The sequence below is a fragment of the Hordeum vulgare genome, chromosome 3H, assembly GCF_904849725.1.
Source record: "Hordeum vulgare subsp. vulgare chromosome 3H, MorexV3_pseudomolecules_assembly, whole genome shotgun sequence".
Taxonomy (NCBI): domain Eukaryota; kingdom Viridiplantae; phylum Streptophyta; class Magnoliopsida; order Poales; family Poaceae; genus Hordeum; species Hordeum vulgare.
The window spans coordinates 113,687,997-113,698,142 of NC_058520.1; the positions used below are offsets into that span (position 1 = coordinate 113,687,997).

The window sequence follows — 10,146 nt, forward strand, 5'->3', positions numbered from 1 at the left end:
CATCAGCATCAAAGCAATACAAAGTTCAAACAAAAATGAAGTCCCCTAACCCGAGGGATAAGGTCCACACAGCCATGGAAACTAGCTATTATAAGTAGAGATGAGTGATGTGCATGGCTAAGCATGAGATGTGCATACCTGTGTGGGAACTCCTTGGAGTATAGGTCACCACCTTACCACTTGCAGTAAAAAGATTGATAACTAAAAAAACCCAGATACTGGCATAATTGAGACGATTATCTTCTGAACACTTCTGAAATTTCTGGAGCTTGCAAGGGACAAATATAACACACTTTATTAGTATATATTTCTTGCACTAGCTTAATTAGTGAAGATTGTTAGCACAATTCCCTTGTTCTTGCAATATCGTTTCAGTTTTTTTGAAGGAAATGGTTTCAAGCATATTAAACCTAACAAATGATGCAAAATAAAACAAACCTTGAAAACAAATCAGAAAAACATAAATAGAAAATCAGTATACATGTACTTGTAGTGGCTTCTTTACCAAAAGATGACCAAGGTTGAAAACGACCCAAGCTTCAGGTCAAGCCTTTCTAAGTGTAACATCGATCTATATCTAAATAATTATAGTTGGAAAAAACTAGTCTAGTTCTCTCCAATTATAATTATTTAGGTACAGAGAGAGTAGTGGAGTATTGGCCACACCACCTTACCAATTGCAGTAAAAGGTTGATCGGCTAATTAAACTCAAATACTAGCATTTTGAGACAATTATCTTCTCACCACATGAGATTTCTGGATATTTTCTCTTTTGAAAAGGCTGATTTATGGAGTTTACAAGTGACAAACATAGCACACTTTATAAGCAATACATTTCTTGCACTAGCTTGGCGAGGAATGTTAGCATGAGCTCCTTGTTTTTGCAACATTGTTTCTATTTTTTCAAAGGAAATGTTTTTTGAAACGCGGTTCCTTAGGACCCGATTCATTAAAAAAGATCGAAGATAATTGTCTGGTTAATTCACGAAAATCCGGACTAAAACCGTTACAACATGCCCACAAAGAAGGCACACGGCCGACCTGGCACCCACAAGACTCACACACACCACCGAGGAAAGGACACTGTCGAGGTTGCCTGCAATGGCGTCGTCATCACCTCTCCCCGAGCAAGCAACACCGACTTCGTTGGTGACGACCTGTCAACAACCCTTCGAATGAACGATACGCGGGAACCCTGCCGGCCGAGGCCAAGCAATTGACCGCACGCATCAAGGACGAGGCAACTCCGACTTTGATGTCGAGCCTCGCAGGAAAAAAGTAGCATGCCTTGCACCGACAGAGTCCGAACTACCCATCGCTTGTCATCGTTGCCGCAGTGTCACCCCGCAATGCCGCAACTCCGACTTCAAGCTGAGGAACATGTGAGGCTGTCAACGACGAAAGGAAGCCACAGTCCTGCTCATCTTGCAACCATCATCGTTGCTACACAAGTTGCAACGCCACACCTGCACCGCCATCCGGGCACCTATCAACCACGATGTCGTGCGTGTCCAGCCTCAAGGAAGAGCAAAGGGGACCACAGTCTTCAAAGCGATGCCCTCAAGAGGGAAATTGGCGTTGGAGACGCCGCCTCGTGCGATCCTACAACAGGATCTTGGCTTTCACTCGAAGAACTCGATCTAGGAGAAGAGGATGCGCTGATCTCCTCGGTACCGCCTCCAAGAAGGATGACGATGCCCACACGCGCCATCACCGCCGGCCGGAACTGGCCAGACTTTCACCCAGAGCAACACAACCTTACTTCAACGCAGGTGGCAACACCAACCAGCACCACCATTGCCCGAACCTCCACTAGACCGCACACCCCCGCGAAGCAACCGCACACTAAATAGGACCACCACCACACCTCACTGCGGTCAAAACCATCCAGCAGCACCGACGGCGAGCCAGATCTAGCCACAAGCCAGACCCAACAGCCCTCCTCCGCAGGGCACCCACAAGAGGCGCACGAGCCCCGGCCAACGACCTACACGCAAGTTGCGTGTCGCATGCGAGCAGTGGTAGGAGGGTCGCCACCCCAACCAACCATGCCGGACAGATCTGAGACGAGAAGCACAGCTCCCGCACCAGACCGCAGGGAGCCATGGGCGCCTTTCATCAAGCAGCGACTGAAACCATAGAACCACCATAGGAGCCACTCAACGGATCCGCGCTCCTGGTCGTCGGATCGCCGTGAATCGTCGAGCCGCCGAGCAGGAAGAGGGAGCAACCTCCCTCCACGAGGGATGCGCGCCTAGCGCCAGGAGTGCCCCGCCGCCGTCGTCCATGGCGCGGGCTTAGCCTGGCGGCATCCTCCGGCGGCGGCAAGGGGAAAAGATGGGGAGAGCGGGGGCGGAGCTGGCCGGCGGAGGGTTCCCACGAGTCGCGTGGGAGCGACGCCGGGTCAGGTTGTCTATAAAGGAAATGGTTTCAAGCATATTAAATCTACATTGGTGTAACATAAAATAAACCTTTGCAAAAAAACCCAGAAAAGTTATAAGTAGTAAATCAACATATAGCTACGTACTTGCAATGGCTTCTTTGTCAAAAGATGACCAAGGTTGAAAATGACCCAAGCTCCAGCCGTCATTGTCTGAAGCCTTTCTAAGTGTAACTTCAACCTTATAGGCTTCATCACAGACGTGGATAACACATACTCCCTCCGTCCCAAAATAACTGTCTTAAGCTTAGTACAACTTTATACTAGAGCTAGTATAAAGTTGAGACAGTTATTTTGGGACGGAGGGAGTACCTCACAAGCTACTCACATAAGTACCACTTTTTACATTAATGGAAGCACACCTAGTATAATGGATCTGCCTTACGTATGTGTTTCCCGAACCATCAGATTGAGTCCCAACTATTCTTTCATGCTTTAAAAATAAGTTTCTACCTTCCACTTTTTTTCGAACTCAACTTTACTCTCTCATTCTTTTATTTTTCCTCCCATATTTGATTTTTTAATCAAATTTTCTTGAAAATCACCTCAACTAGCCGGGGTGTGATCTAAACACTCTTATCGTCAGTGCGTTGAAAAATGGCATTAGTTTACGGAGCTAAGATTGGCATATAAAAGGAGAATTTTTTGTCAACTATTTTTATACGGCATATAAAGGAGATTTTATCGGGCCAATGATAAGTGTATGTCTTTGATCACATTTTTCACATTTTTATACTCACTCCGTCCAAGATTATTTGTCGTAAAAATGAATAAAATTGAATGTATCTAGAACTAAAATACATCGAGATACGTTCATTTATATGACAAGTATTTTCAAACGGAGAGAGTATTAGTTTACGGAGTGAAGCTCCACTGACAGTCTCAAAATATGGACTGTAGGATTTAAAAGAACTATTGGATTAACCTGTACAGATCCCAATCTTGGGTAGGGATTAGCAAACGGCAACAACCAATTCGACGAAATAGGAGATACATTAAAGTTGGTGCAGGAACTATTGGAATTATTGGTGGACGCCTTGCCATTCGCACTAAAAGGTTGGTCGGCTTAGAAAGCAAAGGCAACTGGCATGATCATCCTCTAATCACTTGTCAGAAATACTTGTGATCAAAGACGTCAAGGCCCACCTAGAACGTGAGATTATTCTTAGGTTTTGCAAGTGATAAATATAGGCATACAGCACGCATTATCTATCTGTGCGTCTATCTCTTGCACCTGGCGAGGATTTTTGGCATGGACAGCTCAGCCGAGCTCCCCGATTCATACAATCCGTTTCTGTTTTCGAACAAGGAAAGATCCGGACGTATTCACCCTCAAAGGAAGTGATACATTGCACCACCACGCCACGGCAATTCACGAAAATTATTGGTCCGTGTACTCATAAGTATCTTGCACTGCTGGCTATACAAGAGCATTTCCCCAATATTGGCAAAAAGACTCGTGTACGTCGTCCACATGGAGGTAACTTGTAAGCAATATTGGCAAAAGGCCTTTGATTGTCAAAAGAAATGACCATGGTTGAAAATGACCCCGATCTTTCGGCCATCGTTCTGAGGGCTCTGACGGAGCTACGTTTTCTGGAAGTGTAACTGTGGTGGACTTTCAAGATTTTTTTTGTGTGTCACCGGCAAGGAATTCTGAACCGTAAAACGAAACAACTGTAACATGTGAGCTATGTAAGCCGCCATCATCACTGACGTAGATCACACACATTCCGCCTACGTACAGCACAGACGTACTTTTTTTTTTTTCTGTACACGTACAGAAGAACTCATAACGGTGGTGCCAAGCACCGATCCATGCCATTGGTGCTCGATCCAACGGCCTGGATCAATCGCATACAGCGTCACCGGCTGAATGTTAGGCTGTACCCCTGTGTGGTGCGCCTATATATAGAGGACGGAGAGCACGGCTACTCGAAAAGTAAAACCTCTCGTGCACTGCATACTCGATCATCAAACCTTGTTGCCCTGCTTTCTCCTCTGTTTCCTCGAGGCCAAGGAAGAAGAAGCCGACGATGGTGGTCCTTGCCAAGGGCGAGCTGGAGCAGATAGCCCTGCCGGCGGCGCAGCCGCCGCTGGCCCACGTGCGGGCGATCGACCTGTCCGCCGCCCCGGGGCCCGGCCGCGACGCCGCGGCGCGCGCGCTGGTGTCCGCGTGCGAGGAGCAGGGCTTCTTCAAGGTGACCGGCCACGGGGTGCCGCTGGAGCTCGTGCGCGCCGTGGAGGCGGCCGCGGCGGAGTTCTTCGCGCTGCCGCAGGCCGAGAAGGAGGCCGCCGCCGGCCGGCCGCTCGGGTACGGCAGCAAGCGGATCGGCGTCTCCGGCGACCTCGGGTGGATCGAGTACCTCCTGCTGGGCGTCACCCCCGCCGGCGCGCTGCCCGCCGCCTCCTTCGCGTCCTGGACATTGCCGTGCGCGGGCGCCGCCGTGGCGTCGTCGTCCGAGCACCCCTGCCCCTTACGGTGAGTTCGTCCGTTCGTTCGCTCGTTCGCCACCCATGCACGCTGGACATTTTCAGTTTACATTCGCCATCCGCGTTTGCACCGGCACCCGCTCCCTCCGCTGACAAACACATGCACATGCACACATGCCACGCCACGTTTTTTTCCCCCGCCCTCTCATGAAGTCATGATCTGCTCAGCTCAGAATGCTAGCCCGAACAGTCCAATCACTGTCAGTTGTTGGAGAGCACTACCTGAACTGAACTCCTAAAGTGTAGCAAAGGTGAATCTTAGCTAGCAACACCGGTCAATTTAGCTAGGTCTCCAAAGAAACGTCAATGAGCTTAACACGATGCTCTCTCTATGTATATTTTCGAACAATAGTTTCAGAGTTCCTGAAAAGCAAATTTGAAAATACAAGAAGGAGAATTTCCGCGGATAAGATTGGCCTTTCGTGGCCGCGTGGAGCTTCACTATTTATCGCGGCCGACGTACGGAGCCGGCGAATCTTTAACGTTTGACTCACGTGCGGCGGCGACGTAACGATCCGCCCGTTCCTTTCGATCACTCTCTACTTGCCGTGCTGCCCCGTTCATACGTGTCGGCGTCGCCGTGCACCCGTGTCGACGCGCCGCCCGTCCAACTATGTACGCACGCACGCTGCCTTTTCTGCCGCTCCGGTGACGTGCTGCCGTTTACACTCCACACCGCCGCGCCCCCATCTCTATCCGCATTCCATCTCTTTTGACATCATCAATCGGCGTCGCTCGCCGAAAAACATGTACTGGAGTGAGTGATATCTTGGTGCATGGTCCATTTTTTTTTGTCAGGGATCTTCTGGAGGAGTACGCGGCGGCGGTGCGGCGGATGGCGTGCGGCGTGCTGGAGCTGATGGCGGAGGGGCTCGGGATCGGGCCGGCGGACGCGCTGTCCCGGCTGGTGTCGGACGGTGAGAGCGACAACATGCTCCGGGTGAACCACTACCCGCCTCGGCCGGAGATGCAGGGCCGCCTCCTGACGGGGTTCGGCGAGCACACGGACCCGCAGATCATCTCCGTGCTCCGCTCCAACGGCACGTCCGGGCTGGAGATCTGCGCGCGCGACGGCGAATGGACCTCCGTGCCGCCCGACCCCGACGCCTTCTTCGTCAACGTCGCCGATGCCCTGCAGGTACGTTACGTACGCGCACGTCGCGCTGCTCCTGCTCTGCTGCACCCACCTACTACACCTACACGGTAGGGACGTACGAGTAGGTACGGTGCATGCTATGCTACTACGTAGCCTCCCTCTTTCATAGGTGTAGGATTATTATCGATGCTGCTACTGTTGCACGTCACTTTTACTGTGGGGGTGCATGTCAAGTCGATGGGATCTCCAGGCGCGCGCTAGAAGCGAGCAAACCGGATCGACTCAATAATGATCATCTCAGTGCCCGCTCTCGACCCTTCTCTCGAGTGTCCACATCAAACAGGAGCAGCAGCAGTGCGGCACGAGGCTACACATATGGCACTGTAGTACCGTATGTGCATGCATACAGCCAGCACGCAATCGTGTACAGGGCCCCGCCCCCTTGAGCCCTGCACGTGAAAACGCTGGCACGGTGCATGCTAATAATGCATGCATGCATGCATGCATGCAATAAGAGCATATTTTTTCCCTCTGTTGTACGTTGGCGTACGCTCGCTGTGCTCAGTCCTGCTAATTTTGAGACTAGTTCAGGTGCAACGCATCGTAGTTAATTTTTGTTCCTCGTGTGCTTGTTGTGGACGTGCAGGTGCTGACGAACGGGAGGTTCAGCAGCGTGAAGCACAGGGTGGTGGTGAGCAGCGAGAGGCCGAGGGTGTCCATGATCTTCTTCGGCGGCCCGCCGATGGGCGAGAGGCTGGCGCCGCTGCGGCAGCTGCTTGGGGATGGCGGCCGGAGCAAGTACAGGGAGTTCACCTGGAAGGAGTACAAGAGCAGCACCCACAAGGGCAGGCTCGCGACCGACCGCCTCTGCAGCTTCGAGAACTAGCCACCGACCGGCCGCCACCGGCTGTCTGACAGACTAGCTTCAGTGCGTGACGTATATACTGCAGTGCAGGCTATATATATATATATCATCATATATATATACGTTTGTGTGTGTGTGATGCATGCTTCGTCCTGGTCCTGTGGTTATTAACTAATGAAGTACGGATATTCAAAACGCTCTCGTTTTTCTAAGGCAATTCAAAACCTCACGTGCTCTCGCTATCGCGGCCTCTCTGTCGTTGAGATTTGAGACCGTATGATATCCGGACCGTATCTCACAATAAATAATATTCTTATTCGAACAGCAAGGCGCACCTTATGCAGCTTAAGTTTTTTTTAAGAGTATCCAAAATGCATACCTTAAATTTATAGAAAACGAAGGTTTGACTAAAAAACATTGTCACACCAACACCAGTTAGGCCGAAGACAGCCCCCTCCCCTCCACACACACCACCATCAATAACAACAACAAGAAAAACCTATCCTAAATTGAGCAACAAGGCCGCGTCTCAACCGATGCCGCCGCCTTCAATAAAAACATCTTCATCTTGACTTTCCTGGTTGGCACGTCATCCTAAAGAAGGTGAAAGACGGGATTTGGTCCGTCCCGAGAAAGGTGTCATCTTGGACACAGTAGCGATGGTGTGCATACCACCTCTGCAGAACAATTTTGGATAGCAGTGAGCGCCGGAGGAAAGCAACCTAGGAATTCCAAGCAATGTTTCCAAACACAATAGACCCAACATAGGGACGACGTCGAGGGCGTCGCTATCTTGTCGATCCATCTCCAAACCTAGCTTTCGCCCAAAGACATCAACCAAACTAGAATGAAAGCTAGTACGGTGTCGACACACCTCAACGACGCCTCCAAGGAGGGGAACGACACCCATTGGTGCCGTCGTCATCAACCCCAACTAAAGACGGGCAAAGACTTTTGTCTGTAACGTCGCACTCGCACAACGGAATGGGGCAACCGTCCACGTTGTTCACAACGCCACCGCCACATCAATTCAATGTCGTGGTCGATGCGTCATGGTACACCGACGACCCGCATGACAAGAGCCCACCTCTTTACCAACTCTGATCTGGCTGGGCGCCCGCAAGCCCCACCTTCGAGAACCTCCCACGTGGTCGAGGAACAGCCGCACCGCTGTTTTCACGCTCCTGACACCTGCCGTACTCGCCATCCCCCAAACCTAGATCGTGCCCTGGCCGAGCTTAGATCTAGCCTGCAGCACCATCACCATGGTCGTTGATACATGTGTTTCGTGTTGTGTTTTTCCTCGAAGAGGAGGGGATGATGCAACACGATATAGATAAGTATTTCCCTCAGTGAGAACAAAGTTTATCGAGCCAATAGGAGGACCACACAATTCCCGTCTTCAGCGCCTACACACAAAAGAGCACACACTTGCACCCAACTCGAGCAAAAGGGCTATCAATCCCCATGAATTGGTTACTTGCAAGCGATAAGTAGTGATAGATAGATAGTTGAAATATATTAAATATAAAAAGTAAATACAAATAATAAAAGGCAACGAGGTATTTAGTGTTTTTATAAATATATTTGTGGATAGACTCGGGGGCCATAATTTTCGCTGGAGGCTTCTCTCTCGTAGAAAGCATACAGTGAGTAAACAAATTACTATTGAGCAATTGGTAGAAAAGCGCATAGTTATGCGATAGTTATTTGTGGAAATGATCATTACATATAGGCATCACCTCCATAAGCAAGTAGACTGACTCCTTCATGCATCTACTACTATTACTCCACCATCTATCGCTATCCAACATGCATCTAGAGTATTAATGTAAAATAGAGTAATTCTTGGAGAACAATGACATGATGTAGACAAAGTAAATCCAATTAATATGAATCAACCCCATCGTTTTACCCTTAGTGGCAACAATACAATACATGCCATGTACCTTTCTGTCACCGAGATTGAGCACCGCAAGATTGAACCCACTACAATGCACCTCTCCCACTGAAGATAGATCAATATAGTTGGCCAAACCAAATTAATAGATCGGAGAGAATTACGAAGGCATGACAATCATGCATATAAGTATCCAGAGAATACTCAAATATATTTCATGAATAATCTGAACATAAACCCATAATTCATCGGATCCCAACAAATGCATCGCACAAAGTGATTACATAAGATAGTTTACCACGAGAACCGCAGTGATCATGGCAATGAAGAACATAGATAGAGAGAGAGAGAGATAGCCATCTAGGTACTAACTACGGACCCGTAGGTCTATGGTGAACTACTCACACATCACCATGGGAGAAGCAAGGTTGATTTAAAGGCACTCCGTGATCGATCCCCCTTCGGCACGACACCAGAATAGGGCTCTAGATGGGCACACAGCGGAACAGAGACTTACGACAGTGGAAAAAGTGTTTCGAGTGGCTCTGTGTTTTTTTTGGAAATACGTGATTTTATAGGATAGAGAGGAGGGCCAGAGGCCAAGGGAGGTGGCACCAAGCCAAAAGGGCGGGACCACCCCCTAGGCATGCCATGTTGGCTTGGCGCCACCCCGTGGGACCTCTGGTCTCCTTCCGAAGCTTCTAGGTCCTTATTTTGTCGAGAAAAACCATCAAAAAGTTCAAGAGTATTTGGACTTCGTTTGGTATAGTATTCCTGAAAAGCCGAAAACTTGCAAAAAATAACAACTAACACTTAGCACTAGGTTATTAGGTTAGTTCTCAAAACTAATATAAATTAGCAAGTAAATGCCTAAAAGCGTCCTAGAATGATAATATAATAGCATGGAACAATAAAAAATTATAGATATGTTGGAGGCATATCAACATCCACAAGCTTAATTCTTGTTCGTCCTCGAGTAGGTAAGTGGTAAAAACAGAATTTTTGAGGTGACATGCTACCCAACATGTAATCTCTTGCAGGTATGATTATTGAGAAACAATGAGTTAACAAACATAAACATAGTAACATCCATGAACATAAGTAACATAATCATCAATTTTCAAAATATACGATCCTTAAAGAATGTTTACCCCCGATTCGTTTTATCATATTAGAATGGCATGGCTCCGTCTTCACCACATAAATACAAATGTCAAGCACCATGGTGTTAAGCCACGCAATTGGATCATATTTCTTAATGCGCTTCAGCTTTTTATTACTCATTGAATACAAGAGCGTGAACCATGGACATAGCATATAGATGGAATATAATATGGTGGTAGGTTTCAAGG

At 48.6% G+C, this 10,146-nt stretch overlaps 1 protein-coding gene across 1 annotated transcript; it reads left to right on the plus strand.

Annotated features, from left to right (window-relative positions):
• The first annotated feature begins 4,370 nt into the window (after positions 1–4,370).
• Positions 4,371–7,136, plus strand: LOC123443166 (gibberellin 2-beta-dioxygenase 3-like). Its single transcript, XM_045119457.1, has 3 exons — positions 4,371–4,922; positions 5,732–6,071; positions 6,676–7,136. The coding sequence occupies exons 1-3, from the start codon at positions 4,477–4,479 to the stop codon at positions 6,913–6,915; spliced, it is 1,026 nt and encodes a 341-aa protein (XP_044975392.1). The 5' UTR covers positions 4,371–4,476; the 3' UTR covers positions 6,916–7,136.
• Positions 7,137–10,146: the final 3,010 nt, after the last annotated feature.

What these genes read in the sequence shown, in the direction of transcription:
- LOC123443166 (XM_045119457.1), top strand. Translation starts at nt 4,477, where the DNA reads ATGGTGGTCCTTGCCAAGGGCGAGCTGGAGCAGATAGCCCTGCCGGCG. An exon ending in GAGCACCCCTGCCCCTTACG is followed by an intron (nt 4,923 to 5,731) that starts GTGAGTTCGTCC and finishes TTTTTTTGTCAG; the next exon opens with GGATCTTCTGGAGGAGTACG. An exon ending in ACGTCGCCGATGCCCTGCAG is followed by an intron (nt 6,072 to 6,675) that starts GTACGTTACGTA and finishes GTGGACGTGCAG; the next exon opens with GTGCTGACGAACGGGAGGTT.